At 44.1% G+C, this 20,019-nt stretch overlaps 1 protein-coding gene across 3 annotated transcripts in view; it reads right to left on the bottom strand.

Moving 5' to 3' along the window:
* EEF2K (eukaryotic elongation factor 2 kinase) overlaps nucleotides 1-20,019 on the bottom strand; it is a 75,271-nt gene that overhangs the window by 34,529 nt on the left and 20,723 nt on the right. For all 3 annotated transcript variants that reach the window (XM_024560586.3, XM_045195347.2, XM_024560585.4), the window contains exons 2-4: nucleotides 19,650-19,971; nucleotides 5,157-5,257; nucleotides 847-907 (exon numbers count right to left, since the gene is read on the bottom strand). In XM_024560586.3, the coding sequence (XP_024416354.1) occupies nucleotides 847-907; nucleotides 5,157-5,257; nucleotides 19,650-19,895 (408 nt within the window). In that variant the 5' untranslated portion in view covers nucleotides 19,896-19,971. The remainder of the gene's footprint in view (nucleotides 1-846; nucleotides 908-5,156; nucleotides 5,258-19,649; nucleotides 19,972-20,019) is intronic.

The raw sequence follows: 20,019 nt of genomic DNA, 5'->3' as shown, positions 1-20,019 counted from the left end.
GCCATACTAAAAAGCACACCTACTATAAGGCTTCATTTATATGAAATACAAAAATGGGCAAAACTAACCTGGGGTGACAGAATTCAGGCTGGTGCTGACCCTCACGTGTGAAGAAGTAGTGACTGGGCTGAGGGGCTCCTAGGGTGCTGGTGACACTCTGTGTCCTGGTCTGGGTACTGGTTACACGTGTGTTCACTCCATGAAACCCACTGATCTATATGCTTTTCTACATGTGCAATACATTAAGGAAAGTTTCACAAAACACTCCTTCCCCTCACTATGCACAAAGTCCTCTATTTCCTAGTCTATTTCTTTTTTCAAAAAGCTGGTGGCTAGCCATTAAATTCATGTTGCAATTCAGCAATAGGTGGTAACCAGCAATTTTAGAAAACTATAACCATTAACATTCAACTGATTTTCAACAAGAGTGCCAGGAAGGGTACTTTGATATAGGATGACCAGAATAGGGAAATCTATAGAGGCAGAAGGTAGCTTAGTGGTTTCCCAGGGCTGGGCACAGAGAAGGTAACCGGGTGCTGACTGTAACAGCTACGTGTAGGGTTTCTTTTGGAGACAGTGAAATGTTCTGGAATCAATTGTGGTGATGGCTGCACAACTCTGTGACATGCTAAAAACCAATGAACTGTACACCTCATATCAGTATGTTGTATGATGTGTGAATTATATTTCAATAAATCTACTTTAAAAAGTTACATATGCAATACTGTAAAGAATTCCCAAAAGTTAAAAAAATAAAGTGGGTGTGGAGGAGAGGGAACATGAACTGAAATCAGCTCGAGAAAACCCTGCTAAGTCTTGCCCGTCTGGGCTAGAAGATCTACTCACCTGAGATGCCATCTTGATCAGAACTTCATCCTCCAGCCAGTGCCCGGTGACAGCGTTGTACCTGTAGAGACCAGAACCCACCACGGGGTGCAGCATCCATCACCTGGTCCTGGCACTTACTGGCTAAGGCTCCCCACTGTCTCTGGATCAAGCCCACTCTTTACTCAGTGGTCCAGCCGACCTCCCGGGTTGGGTTTGAGGACACTTCACCATCCTCCCAGGTCCCCACACACTGGCCTCCTTCCCTTCCTCAAATACTGGGTGCCCATCCACCATGTGCCCCCAGCACTTACTGCTGTGCTGTGGGCGGGCTCCCCCAGACTGAGATAACCACACAGGCAGGCCCATGTCTGTCCTGTTCACTACAAGGCCTGGTATGTGTGTGAATGCTTAACAAATACACACCGGATGAATGACTGAATAAGTAAATACCCTTATTATAATTGGGCTACAGAACAAATGGTGTGTCCTAGGATGGAGGGTGGCAGTGTCCTCGACCTTGCCAGGCACCTGTGTGCAGCCCAGCCCAGGTAGCCGGGTGCGTCTCCTGGTAACTGTCCAGCATAGGCAGCCAGCTGCTGGATGAACAGCCAAAGTAGAGAGGGATGGAAAGGGTTCCAGGATATTTCCATCTCTCCTCTCCCAGGAATCCTCTCTCCATAGCCCATATGCCCATAGGGCCTGGCTGAGCCTCAAACAGGTGTGCCTGGTGGAAAGCGCCTCAGCTCAGTAAATCTCTACTGTAAAATGTCCCCCAGGACTGAAGTGTTCTTAGTTCTAGCAGAAACTTCCCTAATCCTCCCCAAAGCAGGGGAGACAGACTTGAGAACACCCCCAATCCCGGTGAGAACAGATTCTCGGAGCCTGAAACCCCCATGAGGAAGAATGGCAGAGGTAGCCTCCCCCAGGCCTGATAGGAGGAAGGCTCACCACTAGCCCATTCCATAGTATCTACTATTCCATAGTACTATGCTCGATAAATAACAGCAATGATTATTATTATTACTATGTAGAGACCGAGGTAAGGGAAATAGTCTTCCCTCACCTTCAAAAAAGACTGAAAACTGAGAGGCACCTGGAAGGGGCAGGGTGGTGGTAGGTAGCATCTTATTTGTCCTTGAAGACCACTGCCATCACAAAGGACAGAGCTGCTCAAAGGGCTGAGTGTTCACTGTATGCTGAGTGCTTAAACTAGTATCTGCAACCAACCCTCGCAGCAGCCCTATGAGACTGGCACCATTAACTGAGGCTCAGAGAAGTGAAGTAACCTGCCCAAGAGCCAGGATTCAAACTCAGATGGTCTTCAACCAGAACCTTGCTCTTAACCAGCCTGTGTACAACCCACACAAACAGGAAATTTGCCCCAAAGGGCCAGCTGGCATCAGTGCTCTTTCAAAACCAAGAATACACATGGAAGCCCCCAATTTAGAAACCTTTGGAGGCTCTGGCCATCAAGCCTGACTGCCCTCCATTAGCAGCCAGCAGACACTTTGGTTAAGAAATAAACACAGGTTGGCTTGGTGCCTGGTCCCAGGTCCCTACAGAGCTGAGACACACAGATCCAGCCCGGGGGCCCATGTGTCATCAGTCAGCCACCACACTGCCTTTGCAGGCAAGAAAGAACAGAACTCATACCCTCCCTGCAGGAGCTCCCACAATGCTGACCTTGGCTGCTGGCACAGAGCCCAGAGCCCACTAGAGGGTGGGCCTCCAGCAGTGGGACGGGGTGCATGCCAGGATCTAGCCTCTCTTCTCAGGGTGAGAGCCAGAACACATTGCTGAAAGGTGGGGACTGCTCCAGTGTTTCTGCATCTGCTCCCCTTTCTTCTTGCAACAGCACCCCAGAATATTCCTTTAGGAAACCCTGTCCTTTATTCTCAGAGTATGTGGACTGAGTGGGACTGATCCCCAGCACACTGGCTTGTGGTATGTGACTAGACCTGGCCAATCAGAGCAACATTCCCTAATACAATGACTGGTTCAGAGATGGGCATATAACCAAAGCCAGGTCAATGAGATTCAAATATGGAACTTTTGTTTGAAAAACTTGATAAAATATCCACTGTGTGAGATGAAATGTAGAGTTCCCAGGGGCCCTCTGTGCCACTAATATGAGAGAGTCTGTTTGAGGTCATAGCCAAAAGTATCCTTGGAGCATCTGGAATTAGCCATGCCTGAAATCCACATATAGGGTCGGGCAAAAGTATGTTTATAGTTGTTTGTATGGAAAATAACACAATAATTAATAAATAATACAAGGATAAACTCTGAGTTTCATGTACTCACACTGTAAACCTACTTTTGCCCCATCCTGTACATGAACAAAACATTCCCTTCTGTCCTTAAGCCATTGTGTATTCAGTTTCTGCTACTGCATTTGAAACTGAGTTCTGACTATTTTGAAGGTACTGGACTGAGGCAGAAGGTTAGCTTATTATTGGGTTGGCCAAAGAGTTCGTTTGGTTTTTTCCATACGATGGCTGTAGTAGTGCTTAGTTGTCTTTAACTTCATTCCAAACAATTTTGTTAGATTGTATTGTGACAGCTGTCATAACAGTGTACATTAAAAAAAAAAAAACTTACCACCCTGGCTGGTGTGGCTCAGTGGATTAAGTTTGCCAGCCTGCAAACCAAAGGGTGGCTGGTTTGATTCCTGGTCAACGCACATGCCTGGGTTGTGGACCAGGTCCCCAGTGGGGGGGCGCACAGGAGGCAGCCACGCATTGATGTTTCTCTCCCTCTCTTCCCCTCTGTCTATAAAAATGAATAAAATCTTTAAAAAAAACCTTACCGAATTGGTGAATTTTGGTATAGCCATTTTAATATTGATGATGGAAGAAAATAAGCAACATTTTCAGCATATTATGCTTTTTATGTCAAGAAAGGAAAAAATGTGCCCTGGCTGGTGTGGCTCGGTGGATTGAGTACTGATCTGCTAACCGAAGGGTTGCTGGTTCAATTCCCAGTTGGGGCACATGCCTGGGCTGCAGGCCAGGTCCCCAGTGGGGGGCACGGGAAAGGCAACCACACACTGATGTTTCTCTCCCTCTCTTTCTTCCTTCTTTCTCCCCATTCTAAAAATAAATAAATAAAATCTTTCTTTAAAAAAGAAAAGTAAAAATGTAACTGAAACTCAAAAAAATATTTGTGCAGTGGATGGAAAAGGTGCTGTGACTGATCGAACATGTCAAAAGTGGTTTGAGTAGTTTCGTGCCAGAGATTTCTTGCTGCACGATGCTCCACAGCCAGGTAGACCAGTTGAAGTTGATAGTGATCAAATCGGGACATTGATTGAGGACAATCAATGTTATACCACAAGGGAGACAGCCAAACATACTCAAAATATCCAAATCAATAAAGTTATTGGTGGAAATGAAAAATGTGTCCTTTATTTATGGAAAAAACCATATGGACTTTTTGGCCAACCCAATAACTACCTGGTGATCCTTGGCAAACCCCTCTCTCCTTGAGAGGACTGGCTTGGATCATTAAGAGCTAGAGGGGTTTACAGAGTCGTGGGACAGGGGTGGGCTCAGGACAGGTCCATGAGTCCTTTATCATTATAAGCAAAATTAGATATATGTGTGCAACTTTCTGAGATGGACCTCATCAGATCCTCAAAAGGGATACCAAACACATGATTGACATGATTCCTGCCTAGGCTTTTCTTAATGACGAAATACATACAGAATGCTTAAAACAGTGCCTGGCACATGGAAGATTCAATAAGTAAGGTCCCTCATCACCACTGTCTTCATCATTCTTATTATATTAGTGGTGCCATTTGTTTTGTTTTGTTTTTTATTCTTCTTTCTGAAACCCCCCTAAAAACAGGAAATCTAGACACTCCCAACTCTGTTTGCGAATCTTCCTGGGGCCAAGGCACTGAAAAGCTGGTGTGCTGCCCTTCAGGCTCTTCCCTCTGGTAACACTAGTTAGGGTCTCATGGTGAGATGATGGAGCCACAGGATGGAAGTCACCCTAAAGAACTGCTCAACTCCCACCCACATTCATCTGAGCGAGAAACACACCTTTGTTGCATTAAGCCCTGGGGGTATTGGTTACTGTAGCACAGCTCAGCCTAGTCTGTCACCATATACCTCATAGGACCATGGTGAGGATTAAATGAGACAGTGCATAGTACCTGAAGCATACACACTCAAATATTGGCTGATATTATTATTATTCCATTCTCTTTGATCACCAAAGGCATTCAGGCCTCACTGATTGTAAGCAGAGGAAGCAGGACCCAGACCTCCAAGGACTCCTGAGCCCTGGGGCCCTACAGCAACCCCAGAAAAACTGCTGACCTGTGACGTGTGGCACATTCAGTGGTAATGTCCTCCAGGTGGAACTCAGCCCAGGGGTCAGGCATGTGCTTGGCCTTCTCAATTGCATGCTTCCAAGCTTCCTGCAGAAGGCAAAGGGCATGTCAGACCAGGGGTGGGACAGTACGGCTGTGGCCCTGGATTCTATAGAACACCTACTACATTAGGCCATGCTATCAAGACAGGGAGTCAAAGCAGCTCTACCTAATATCTAGAAACAAACGCAGGGAGGCTGCCAAAATGAAGAGACAAAGAAACATGTCCCAAAATGAAAGAACAGATCAAAACTCCAGAAAAAGAACTAAAAAAAATGCAGATAAGCAATCTATCAGATGCAGAATTCAAAACACTGGTTATAAGGATGCTCAAGAAATTTAGTGAGGACCTCAACAAAATAAAAAGGATCCAGTCAGAAATGAAGGATACACTAATTGAAATAAAGAACAATTTACAGGGAAACAACAGTAGAGTCAATGAAGCAGAGAATCAAATCAATGATTTGGAACATAAGGAAGCAAAAAACAACCAATCAGAACAAGAAGAGAAAAAAGAATAAAAAAAAAATGAGGATAGTATAAGCAGCCTCTGGGACGACTTCAAGAGGTACAACATTTACCTCATAGGGATGACAGAAGAAGAAGAGAAAGAGCAAGAATTGGAAATCTATTTGAAAAAATAACGAAAGAAAACTTCCCTAATTTGGTGAAGGAAATAGATATGCAAGTCCAGGAAGCACACAGAGTCCCAAACAAGATGGATGCAAAGAGGCCCACTCCAAAACACATCGTAATTAAAATGCCAAAGGTTAAAGATAAAGAGGGAATCTTAAAAGCAGCAAGAGAAAAGCAGTTGGGTACCTACAGGGGAGTTCCCATAAGACTCTCAGCTGATTTCTCAGAAGAAACTTTGCAGGCTAGAAGGGACTGGCAAGAAATATTCAAAGTCATGCAAAGCAGGGACCTACACCCAAGAATGCTCTACCCAGCAAAGATATCATTTAGAATCATGGGGCAGATAAAGAGCTTCCCAGGCAAGAAAAAACTAAAGTAGTTTACCATTACCAAACCATTACTATATGACATGTTGACGGGACTTATTTAGGAAAAGGAAGATGACCAAAACTATGAACAATAAAATGACAAAAAATATATATCTATTAACAATTGAATCTAAAAAACAAACTAAGCCAACAAGAACAACAAAGACAGAATCATGGATACGGGAGCATTTTGATGGTTGCCGGATTGGGGGGCAGGGCTGTGGGGGAATGGGTGAAGAGGTGAGGGGATTGAGAAGTACAGAATAGGTAGTTACAGAATAGCCCTGTGGATGTAAAGTATAGTACAGGAAATGGAGTAGCCAAAGAACTTATAGGCATGACTTATGGACATGAACAATGGTGTGAGGGCTGCCCGAGGGATGGGGAGTGCTGGATGGAGGGGAGCAAAAGGGAAAAAATCAGGACAATTGTAATAGCATAATCAATAAAATATAATTTTTAAAAAAGTTGAGAATGAAAATGAGATATCATCCCCCACCCCCACTGTTCAGACCAGCAAATGTTTTCAAGACTGCTAATAGCATGTGCTGACCAGGGTATGGGGAAACGAGTTCCCTGGCACACTGTCCATGGGTATTAACCCCCTCTAAGAGGTAATCTGGCAATGTAAGAAAATGAAAAATGCATTCCTTTACTTTCACCTAGAGGTCGAAATCTAGGAACGTGTCCTACAGAAAAACAAACCCAAATGTGCAAACATATACCTAAGAGGCATCATTGTTGTGACTGTGTAAAAGTGAACTTAAAAGTGTTACCTAAATTACAAATGCACCCCGTTTACTGCCCTAAATGAAAAACAGAATAACATGACCTTCTAAACTCAGAGTGTATAAAAACCATGCAAAAGCCCTGGCTTATGTGGCTCAGTGGGTTGAGTGGCGGCCTGAGAGCTGAAAGGTTGCTGGTTTGATTCCTTGTCAGGGCTCATGCCTGGATTGTGGACCAGGTCCCTGGCTGGGGGGTGCAAGAAAAGCAGCTGATCAATTGATAATTCTCTTGTACATCAATGTTTCTCTCCCCCTCTTTCTCCCTCCCTTCCCTTCTCTCTAAAAAAAATAAACAAAATCTTTTTTAAAAACCATACAAAAAATAGGTTGCCTTTACATTAACAGAGCGCTAAATTCTGGGCTCCGATAATTACAAACAGGTTTTTGTGACAGTGCCAATGTCTGGAGGACGTGGAAAATCCAATGCCTGCAGTGCCTCCCCCCCACCCCCGTCATAGCTGTGATGACTAAAAACATCCTCCAAAACTTTCAAAACTGTTGAGAACCAGGGCTCTTTTGGAGCTACTTGTAAAGATGACCAAGGCACATTATGAAAAAGAGAGAATTCTGATTCTCAAGTCTCATGGTACAACCCCATTTTTTGTTTTTAAAAACCCCATTTAATTGCTTTTATATAATCCCAAAGTGGAATCCCTCCCTGTCCCCACCAAACAAGCACTCCTGACAACCACACTAGGTGATCCTCTTCCTCCTTTCCTGAAGAACCTGAACCTTTGCCCTGTGGTCCCCCCAGGATCAAAGAGACCACAACTCCCTTCCAGGCCACAGGCCTGAGCCACGCACAGGAGGAGGGTGGATATTGTGTTAGACACTGCCTGGGTACGGCAGGCCCACCCTGACTCCAGACCTTCTCAATACCTCCCCCCAACCCCATACAGTAATCCCTCAGCCATCCAGACCAGTTGTACAGGAGTCCTGCCTCCCACAGACTCAGTCCAAACAGGACAGCATCCCACCCATGCCCTTGCCTGGGCCCTGTCACTGGGATCCTGCTCAGAGACAGGGCAGGAGCTGAGCCTTCTAAGAAACACAGACAGACAGGCACATACACACAATGGACATACACACAGTGCGCACACTGCCCAGAGCTCCTTGCTGGAGCTTTTTAACCTTTCCAAAGTCCAAAAGTAAAGTCGATAATTTTTTTCTTCCAATTTGGAAGCTGATTCACATTTAATAAAAACACTTAAGAAAAAAGAAAACACAAAAAGGGGAAAACACTTGGAAAATATAGAAAGCCAAGAAAATTCAAACCCTCCACAGGCCATCTACCCAGAGCAACTATCATCAGTGGTTCAGACTAATTAGTTCTTCCCAGGTCCTTTACATTCATTTTTTGTAAGACTGGAATGACACTGTCAGTATAATTTCCAGCCTTTCAGGAGCATGGGTCGATGTGACTTGGTACTTCTATTTAGTAATCTTGGGTTTTTCCCTGATTCCAAATGTGTGATGTGCACGTATACGTAGAAAACTGCAAGCACTACAGAATTGAATTAGAAAGCGGAAGTCCTTTCGAAACCCCATCCCCCTGCAAACCGTAGCTGACAGTTAGTGTAGAAACTCTGCAAGTTTTCTCCTCTGCACGTGCATGCACAGGAGTCTGAGAGCCCGGGCATGGCACACACGTTCTGCCTGCATCTGACTTAACACGGCGCCCTGAACACCTTTCCCTGTCATACAGGCAGACAGGCTGGATTGAGCTCATTTCCCTCCCTGGTTGTGAGGTACATAATTGTATAAATGTACCTTGAGGTATTTCCCTCAGTTCATGGATGATTGGACCCTCTCCAATACTTCCTAGTACAAACACTGCTGAAGTGAACAGCCTCATGTGTAAACCCTTCTGTACTTGTGCAAGATCTCAGTAGGACAAGCCTCTTAGGAGGATCATTGCTGGATCACGCTTAAAATTTACATGTTTGGAGTTTTCTTCAAAAAAAAGATTTCCTGAGTTACACTCCAACAGGCAGTGCACAAATTACGTAAATTTTTTAACACAAACATGACATTGTGAATTTAAACGGTAGTTAGTTGGCATAATAATCTACGGTATGGGTTTATCATTACTGACCTAACCATTTGCCTACTATTTGCTACAGGTAGACTTTGAAGTCATCACTGGCTTTTCCCTAAGCTAAATACCCTTGTGGCTGACACATTTACAACTAAGGGAGTTTCTGAATTTCTGTACTGTACAAAAGTGCCAGTCCTCTCCTGTACTCCAGCTGCTCTGAGTGACAGGGCCGGTCACCTGGCCCTGCCTGTCCAGGAGCCTGTTCCTGTGCCTGAGGCACACGGCTTTCCAACTTCACCCCTCTCAACTGGTGACTCAAATGGTCCATAAGACACCAAAGCAGGACCCCCACACTCGATAATGAGTACCAACAGAAATTAGCTCCTGGAAGGAGGCTAAGGCACCAACCAAAAAACAATCAAGAAAGTATTTTAGAATTAGAGTGTTATTTTTCAGCATCAAACTTACCTTGTTCCCAAAACCCAGAAAAAGAGACATAGTTTACTGGCAACAAGATGGGTTTAATGCAATTGATGTTTTTTAAGAGCACAGTATAAAAAGTCCTGTACTCAGATTCAGTTCCTTTGACTCTGGTCCCATCCACTGCTGACTAGCTGTGCGAACATACACTTCCTTGTTTGTAAACAACAATGAAGAATGTTGTGACTACTAGGGGCCAACTTTTTTCCTGCTCCCAAACCTGCGGTAGAGAACTTCCCACCAGAAATAGTGGCTCACTGAGATCACAGTGCTTACTACAGGTAAACAACCCCTGCCTGAGCTGAAATCACAGGTGTACTATTTTACCCATCAGGTTAAGAAAAACAGGTGTTTATGGAGGCCTGGGAAGTGAGTACTGTCAGACACTGTGAAGGCAGTGGGAGCAAGTACTGCTACCATCGGTTATGAGCCTTCCTCAATGATATGTGACCCAGCCATTCCGCTCACCTACACAGGTATGTCCAGGTGAGCTGGCCCAAAGACGATCAGCACTTACAATGCTATATAACGGTTAGGCACTGCAAACACTCTTCCTGACCATAGGGAAATGATTTCATACACTTGATACATAGTGATGTTTCAGTCAATGACTGTGGTCCAATAAGATTATAATGGAGCTGAAAATTCCCATCGCTCAGTGATGTTGTAGCAGTTATAATGTCGCAGTGCTTGATAATGATCATAAATGACTATATTGCTCATGTGTGGGTTTACTATACTACACTTTCTATTGTTATTTTACAGTGCAGTCTTTCTATTTATAAAAAAGTACATCGTGTATTTACTGCATCTTTTGATTGCATTATTTTCACTTGTGCTTGATTTAACTTTGTGTCACTTTATAAATTTAGTGCAGCCTAAGTGGACAGTGTTTACAAGGTCTACAGTAGCACACTACACAGTAATGACCCGGCCCTCACATTGACCCACCACTCACTCACTGACTTACCCAGAGCCACTTCCAGTCCTGCAGGCTCCCTTCCTGTAAGTACCCTAAAGGTGTACCATCTGCAGTATTAAGGACATAACATGCTGTACAGGTTTGCAGTCCAAGAGCACTAGTCTCTATGACACAGCTGAGGTGTGTAGCAGGCTGTACCATCCAGGTGTGTGTAAGTGCACTCTGATATTCATAAGATGATGAAATCACCTAGTGACGTGTTTCTCAGAATGTGCCCTGCTGTTAAGCCACACATGAATGTACCTGTATGCAGTCGTCAAAAAGATCAAGGCGCTTACACGAGAGCTCTCTAAGACTTATGGTTTAGGGAAAAAAAGCAGGTTGCTACATAATGCAAACAATACAACCCCATTTAATTGTGGCGGAAACCCCCAAATCACTACCATAGATTTCTAAGGCGTGTGTGAGTCTGTAGATAAATACACAGAAGTATATTTATACACAAATGCATTAAAAGAGGCCTGAAAAGTGACTTACACCTAATGGATACAATGCTTCTCTCTGGAAACAGGAGAGGATGCGCAGTTGCTCGAGGAGACTTCAGTTTTATCTGCACTGTTTGCATTTTTTTTAACTATGAGAATCATTTAAGTGCATAAAATTCACTGGGGTAGATGATTCTTAAGGCCCTGCCAGCTCTAACATTCTCTAGTTCTAAAGATCTTAAAACGCAGCTGTTGAGGGGGCTCATGAACCTTACACAGAACGGGGGTCTAGGGAGTTTCATAAAAAGGAAAACATAACCTTGCCTAGAAAACAGGAAGGATTTGGTTCTTCAAAGCCAGAGAGCACAAAATAGAAATGCAATAGCAGTAATAAAAATAAATTTCTTGGGATATGCCAGAAGTGAGGTTGGACATGTGAGTAATGTGTCTGCAATTTCTTTGGCATATAAAATGTTATGGCTGCCGTTTTTATATCACTGTTTTTATCACTATCACAGCAACCAAGGCCTCTGGATCTTACACGAGGAGGCACCAGTGGTTCCCAGAGGCCTTTCCCACACATCAACTGTTGCATTCACCAAGTGGATGTTATAAAGTATGTTTTTTCCATCATCACTTCTATCAACTTTAGGAGCTATGGCTCTATGTCAGCCCGCCCTACCCCTCCTGGCCGACAATAAATCATGCCCAAGGACAAATAAAAGAAGGGGGATGAAGTGAGGACACAGAGTCATGCTCTGAGATGGGAAGAGGCCAACAATGCTGTGTGGCTGCCCCACTCTGGGCCATGTGCATTTAGAGGGTTCTTGCAGTGTCCAAGAAAAACAGCATTAAATATAGCAGCAAAAAACTGGAAAGCGTCTTAAGTATCCCACAAGAGGAAAAGCTTAAAGAAACGGGGTATATCCATACAAAGGGCTTCCATGAGGCCACTAAAAATATGATGAACTAGATCCATATTTACTGATGCGTGAAGACATGCACTACCTTGATTGCCCAGAAAACACTGGTAACTAGAGCATAGAGAGCATGGCCCTATTGTCATAAATTCCCTAGTTATTGATTTGCATTTGTATTTATACTGAAATATAGAAAAGTCTGAAATATACACTAAGACTTTAATAGCAATTTTATCTGTACTTTCACTGCTTTCTGCAAGGAAGACAAATTACTTCTATAATCAATAAAACAAATAACTGTAAAAGAAACAAAGCTGAAAAACCTGAAGAAATCTTTGTCAAAAACAGTAGCAGCACCTGATCCCTCCCCAACCAGTGAGATTCAGAGACATGGCTAGAGAGGACATGATGGGAAAGCTGGAGGCAATAACAACAAAGCAACAGCAATTGGATGACATGATGCCCTGGCTTCCTGGGAGCCTCTCCCCAGCAGGATCCTGGCAACCTTGTTAGGGGCAGACAGGCAGGTGGGACAGTTCCCACTTCCCTGGTGAGGTACCAGAGGCTCAGAGAGCAGGGAGGTGACTTGCCTACAGACATGCAGACCCAGGACTCACACCCAAACTTGTCGAGCCCAGTTGCCTGCTCTTTCACAAAAAGAACTGGATCCAAACGTAGAGTGTGACCATATAACCCAGCAATTCCTAAGTATCTACTCAAAAGAAATAAAAGCATGTCCATACCAAGATTTGTGTAGCACTATTCATAATAGCCAAAAGGGAGAAACAACCCAAATGTGCATCAGCTAATGAAAGGATTAACAAAATGTGGTCTATTCATTCGATGCAGTAATATTCGGCAATAAAAAAGGAGGAAGTACTGACAGAGTCACAACATGGGTGAGTGTGGAAAACAGTATGCTGAGTGAAAGCAGCCAGACACAAAAGGCCACATATTGTACAATCCTATTTTTATGAAATGTCCAGAAAAGGTGAACAGAGACTGAAAGTAGATTAGTGGTTGCCAGGGGTGGGGTGGGATGGGAACACTGGGGGTGATGCCTAAAAGGTATGGGGTTTCTTTTTAGGGTAATGAAAAGGGGCTAAAATTGATTGTGCTGATGTGGATGCATCATTTTATGAATATACTAAAAGCCATTGAATCGTACATTTTAAATGGGTAAATTATACGGCATGTGAATTCTATTTCATTAAAGATGCTAAAAAAATTTACAAAATAAAATAAAAGGGGGACCCTTATGTCCCAACATTTCCACAAAGGATGTGGACATTTTAGCACAAGCACATACTTCAGAAAGATGAGTCCCCACAGCCTGACTTGAATCTCGTCTGCCTCCTGTTGTCCAGAGCCCAGGTCACCAGGAGGCCCTGTCCAATGCCAGCATCACTCTTTTTCCTTCATCTGCCCAGCAGGCCCTTCTCTTGCTGGAGGTCCAAAGCTTTTTTGGACCAAGGATGCCTAAGCTTCCCTTTCTGAGTGTGCATTCTCACAGCTGCAAATAGAGCACAGAACTGGCCACTGCCTCTGGCTGTGCACAGAGCATCCTGTGGTCACTGGGCAGGGGTGGAAGCCCAGTGCTGCCAGGGTGTGGCCTCCCAGGGCTCAGGTGGGCAGAGATGCTTCTCTCCTCTGTGAGTCATCAGACGCTGGCTCCTCCGTGTCATTCTGAGGGATAGCTGTCCTTTGACTAAGCTCTGAGCTGCGTGGCTGAAAGGATCAGTGTCATCATCAGTCTGCCAACAAGGGTGTGGGAAGCAGGGGTTCTCATGCATCTTGGGGGGGGGGGGCACAGATGCTAGTGCAACAACTTTGTAGGGTAACTAGCAATGCCCAGCCAAGTTCTAAACCCACAAACATTTGCTTCAGCCCTTCCGACTCTGGGGGGTTTGGCCGGCCGCACCAACCTGCATGGGCACAAACACACACACAGGGATACTATGGAAGTGCTGTTTTTCCTATCAAGAAACTGGAAATGACCCACATACCCATCCATGAGGACTGGCTACACATATCATGCTACTTCCAGACAATGGCATGATATTTAGCGATTAAAAAAATAAGGACAGAATATGCAAGACCATACACTGCAGTTGTGAAGAGCACCAAGTGGTTAAATTCAGAGGCTCAGGCTTACTATCCGTCAAATGCTGACATCAAGGGTTTCCATGCAGGTTAAATAAACTGGTATGAGTAACACGTGCAGACACACACACACACACACACACACACACACACACACACAGTGCCTGCTAGGCCAGTTCTGGCTGCTATCAGTTTGTCCTGCAAGGAAAGACAGTCCCCAGGAAACAGATCAGGGGTGGGAGGCTTTTCAATGTACAATATATCATTTTTATAGCTTTAATGATTTTTATCTTGTTCATATAATATTTACATGTTATAAAATATAAGCTTTTTAAAGTTTGTTTAGATATCTGTAGAAGCACATTTATTATAGCACTGATTATAATAGGGGGAAAAAGGAAACAAAAGCTCAAGAGGGGGGCTGTCTGAATAAGTCCACGCACCTCAGGTGACAGAATACAATTTAATCCACCTTAGAAAAGAGATCTGTGTGTGCTGATGTGGAGTGATCCCCAAGGTATTTTCAGGCCTAGAAAACAATGTTTGAAAATACAATTTCCCACTGTGTTAAAAAAAATGTAAAACACAGACATGCTTATTCTGGAAAACAGATAAATGAGAGAGAAGGGAAAAAGGAGCAAATCACTCTTTACCCAAGACTATCTCTGTCGGCCCAGCCTCATGGCTCAGTTGGTTGGAGCACCATCCTGATACACCAAGGATGTGGATGTGATCTCTGGTCCGCGCACACACAAGAATCAATCAATAAACCCTGGCTGGTGTGGCTCAGTGGATCGAGTGCTGGCCTGCAAACCAAAGGGTCGCCGGCTTGATTCCCAGTCAGGGCACATGTCTGAGTTGCGGGCCAGGTCCCCAGTAGGGGGTATGTGACAGGCAACCACACATTGATGTTACCCTCCCTCTCTTTCTCCCTCGCTTCCCCTCTCTCTAAAAATAAATAAATAAAATGTTAAAAAAAAAAGAGGCAACTGATCAGTTTCTCTCCCTCTCTCTCTTTCTGCTTCCCTTCCCCACTCTTCTAAGAAATAAATAAAACATTTTATTTATTTTTAAATATGTTTTAACGATTATGCTATTACAGTTGTCCCATATTTTCCTCCCCTTTATTCCATTCTGCCCTGTACCCCACCTTCCACCAGCATTCTCCCCATTAGTTCATGCCCATGGGTTGTACATATAAGTTCTCTGACTTCTCCATTTCCATTATTCTTAACCTCTCTATTTTGTATCTACCTTTATGCTTCTTAGTCCCTGTACCTTTTCCCCCATTCCCTCCCCACCCATTCCCCACTGATAACCCTCCACGTTATCTCCATTTCTGAGATTCTGTTCCTGTTCTAGTTATTTGCTTAGTTCGTTTTTGTTTTTGTTTTTTAGGTTCAGTTGTTGATAGTTGTGAGCTTGTTGTCATTTTACTGTTCATAGTTTTGATCATCTTCTTTTCCTTAGGTAAGTCCCTTTAACATTTCATATAATAAGGGCTTGGTGATGATGAACTTCTTTAACTTGACCTTATCTGGGAAGCACTTTATCTGCCCTTCCATTTTAAATGATAGCTTTGATGAACAGAGTAATCTTGGATGAAGATCCTTGCCTCTCGTGACTTTGAATACTTCTTTCCAGTCCCTTCTTTCCTGAAAGGTTTCTTTGGAGAAATCAGCTGACAGTCTTATGGACACTCCTTTGTAGGTAACTGTCTCTTTTTCTCTTGCTGCTTCTAAGATTCTCTCATGTTTAATCTTAGGCAAAGTAATTATGATGTGCCTTGGTGTGTTCCTCCTTGGGTCCAGCTTCTTTGGGACTCTCTGAGCTTCCTGGACTTCCTGGAAGTCTATTTCCTTCACCAGATTGGGGAAGTTCTCCTTCATTATTTGTTCCAATAAGTTTTCAATTTCTCATTGTCGTTCTTCTTCTTCTGCCAACCCTATAATTCGGATATTGGAACATTTCAGGTTGTCTCGGAGGTTTGTAAGCCTCTCTTCATTTTCTTGAATTCTTGTTTCTCCATTCTGTTCTGGTGGAATGTTTATTTCTTCCTTCTGTTCCAAATCATTGATTTGAGTCCCGGTTTCTATCCCTTCACTGTTGGTTCCCTGTACATTTTCCTTTATTTTACTTTGCATAGCCTTCACTTGTTCCTCTATTTTGTGACTGTACTCAATCATTTTTGTGAGTATCCTGATTACCAGTGTTTGAACTCTGCATCTGATAGGTTGACTATCTCATCGCTTAGTTCTTTTTCTGGAGTTGTGATTTCTTCTTTCATTTGGGCCATTATTTCTTTGTCTCAGCACACCTGTTACATTGTAATGGGTGGAGCCTTAGGTATTCACCAGGGCGGGGCAACCCGCTTAGCTGCCTTGTGGTGCTGTATGTGGAGGAGTCAGAGAGGGAACAATGCCACTTGCTTTACTCTTGTCCCACTTTCAGTCACTTCCCCTGCTATCCACAAATGAATTAGGTGCTGATTCCCGGGCTGGTGGGCTTGTGTATGTTCTAGGACCCTGTGGGTCTCTCCAATGAACTCTCCTGTGAGGTTGGGAGTTTCTCCTGCTACTGCAATTCTCACAGGTTTTTACAACCAGAGGTTCTGAGTCTTTATTTCCTTGCACTGGAACCCTGGGTTGTGTGGTCTGTCTCACTCCCCAGCTGTTCCTCCGGGTCTATCTGTATGCTAATGGGGGACCGCTCAGTCTACCAGGTGCCACCTTGCCTACCCTGTCTGTCGCCTTGCCACGCATCCTCTCCACTCCAGCTGCTGGTCTCCGTCCCTCCTATCAGTCTGGATGAATGCTTTCTTTAACTTCTTGGTTGTCAGACTTCCATACAGTTCAATTTTCTGCCAGTTCTGGTGGGGTTTTTTTGTTTTTAAATTTGTTGCGTCCTTCTTTTGGTTGTGCGAGGAAGCAAAGCATATCAACCTATGCCTCCATCTTGGCCAGAAGTCAAAAATAAATAAAATCTTTTTAAAAGGTAAAAAAATATATAATGTAGATCATCAAAGTCCCCTTAATTGCACTCTCTCAGAAAGAATCACTGTTGACTGTTGGATGCAAATTTCTGTCAGTTTGTGCCATGCAAATACTAATACATGTATATAGACATGTATTTTTTTGATAAAAGTGGGATCATATTACATTTCCACTTGCTTTTCTACTTATCAGCATGTATAAACAAAACAGCACATGATAATCAAAACAGATGGTACTTATGGACCAGCACTGTGCCAAGGACTTGTCACGGATTTCTTTCTCCCATAAAATATTTATGTATCTTGGCCTGGTGTTCAAGCCAAATCACACAGAAAGGTTACCTCTGTTCTAATGTAAATAGAGCCCTCTGTTTGAACCATAGTCTATAAATAGGCTCCTCTGGATGGACCTTTGAACCACTTGTATTTTTTTCTTCATTACAAACAACAGAAACAAAGCACACCTTTGAATATTTAAATCTGAGCCCTTGTACAAACATTTCTCTACTGGTTGTCAATAGAGGGTGGCACCCCCCGCCATGTGGGCTTTGCAAATATATTATGGAGAATATTTTGGGTTGTCATAACAAGTGGGGGAAAATGGGGCATTTTGTGGGCTGGGGCCAGGGATGCTGAATATCCAGTAAGAGCTGTCCCTCTCAAAATGCCAACAGCACCCCAAGTGGGAACATTTTGGCTGAGGATGAATCCTGGAGATGGAATTGCCGTTTGAGCTATAAATATTTTTATTTTAATAACAACTGTGAAATGGCCCACAGGGATTTATGTTTTGTGTAAATACTATTATATCTTCTCTCTGTCCTTTTGAAACACAGCACCCACACTGAAGTGAGCTCACAGCATTCAACCATCACCTCACTGATCCCAAAGAGAGTGCCTACTGTGCACATAGCATGGCTCGAGACACTGGGGTAAGCAATGAACCAGCACACGTCCTCCATCATGAAGCTCACATCCTAAAGCCAAGCCTCTCTGTCTGGATCACTCAGTCTGTTTCCTTTAAAATCTTCACCATACTATGTTTCTGTGTTCAGAGACTGTGTCCCTCTGCGTCTGAGACCCTTCAGCTTGGGGACCCACCCAATGTTTGCCCAAAAATCTCAAACGGACCCCCAATTCCTGAGAACAGGCAGCTGTGGGTGGAGCCCCTCCTGGGCCTGCCCTCCAGGAGGCCACCAGGATCCTCCTGCCCTGGAAATAGCCCCTCTTCTATAACCCCCACCCTCCTCATCCTATGCCCTGGCTGGAACTGACTGGATAAGAGACGGAGAATGCTTGACCCAAGCTAGGCCAAGCAGATTCCATTCATGGAATTGGGATGAAGAAGGTCAAATGTGTCTTTGCATGTGGCTCCATCTGGAATGAGGGGACCATGGGCTTTCGGGGGGTTCACTTTCCCACTGTGTAGACAAAAGGGCAGAGAAGAACAGAGAATAGGCAGAGAGATTGAGTGACAAGATAGACAGAGACAGTACTACTGCTTTCTGGGTCCTGGATCTGTCCCCCTAAAAACCAGACAGCCCTTCTAACGCTGAGTCCCAAGAAATACTCCTGGACTTTTATAAAAAATTCCCCCTTTCCCTTAAACTGGTATGAGCTGGTTTCTGTTTCAGGAGCCCCACCAGCCCCCTCTGGGACAACACAGAGATCTACATGTCCTTGAGCCTTCCTGACCTAAAATGAACAGACAGGAGGCCATACAGCTCTCCCGTTCTTCCCATGGGGCTCAGTCTGTTTCAGAAGCCTCCACTCAACAGGCAAATAGGTCAAGCCACAACCTGACACTTTAGTAGCCCCCTAACCTTAGAGGGGATCCACAGAACTATTTCTGGAGCTGCCTGCCCCAGAGGGATTCAAACTAGAATTCTGGCCCTGAAAAAAAAAAATCCCACTGTCTAAAAACTAGAATTATTTTCTAAAAACAGATAAATAATAAAGTTAGAAAAAAATGATTGCAATTTCAAGTCCCTAAATGGTAATAGGCATTTTGCCTACTAGGCATTTTACCTGTTTGTGAGGATTAAATTAAATAAGGACAACAGTATTGCATTTAGAATTTTTTCACCATCAGTTATACAAAAATCCAATCACATTCCCCTTCTTCCTCTCCTTTATACAAGCTTTGCCATGATACGAACACAAATCCCTAACAAAACAAGTGCCCTTTTCCTCAATCCAGAAAAGGGATGCCCAGACATAAGCAGGGGCTTTTTTGACTGTAACCAACACAAAGGACTACATGTCACATCCCATCCCTAGAACTATACACACAGATATCAAGTGAAATAAAAATATGTAATAACTGGTATATCAGGAGAAGCTAAGCTGATCACCACACTGATGTGTGCAAACATGTATACATATGTTCCAAAAAATAAGATCTTTACAATTTGTAGTACCTTCCAATATTTTCTAGTCTCTTCCGTTCTCTTCGATTTCTTAAAAAGTTAGTCAAAGTTTTCACAACCCAGGAGAGCATCCTGAGCAGCTGTTTGAAAAACACTGGTTGATAGTAATGAACTTGCTCTAAACCAACAATCAGCTTCACAGGCATAGACTCAGACCCAGAATTTACAGGGCTTCTCAGAGTCTGGAAACACAGGAAAGACATCAACCAGAGACCCCAATTGCCCACCTATGCAGTAGGTGACCAGGGCTAAGGCAGAAGGGGAAGGCAGTCCACTCACCTTAAAATTGAAGGAGCTCACTGGAGATGCACTGAAACCATAGTGCTCACTTTTCGTTAGGTTGCTGTAGTAGTTATTAACCTTGGAGTTGTCATTCTGGTGTGCCCTGGGGTCCTCAGTGATGGGGCAGATGAAGTAACCTTCATCTTCGTCGCTGTCTGCCTCAGAGTCCACCTCTTGGCTGGCCCCAGGGGTCTGGCTGCCATCAATGCCTTCCAGGGGGAAGATGAGGTCTTCATCTGCCATGCTCCCACGGTGCCTGTTGTGCCCCAGGGGTGGGTGGTACAGCCAGAGTTCCTGGGCAAGTGCTGCGGAGCAGGCCCTGAAAAGGGGAAGCAAGAGAATGAGTGCTGGGGCCTATGGGGGGAGG

This window comes from Desmodus rotundus, chromosome 1, assembly GCF_022682495.2.
Source record: "Desmodus rotundus isolate HL8 chromosome 1, HLdesRot8A.1, whole genome shotgun sequence".
Classification (NCBI taxonomy): Eukaryota; Metazoa; Chordata; class Mammalia; order Chiroptera; family Phyllostomidae; genus Desmodus; species Desmodus rotundus.
This window is presented reverse-complemented; position numbering and strand designations above follow the sequence as displayed.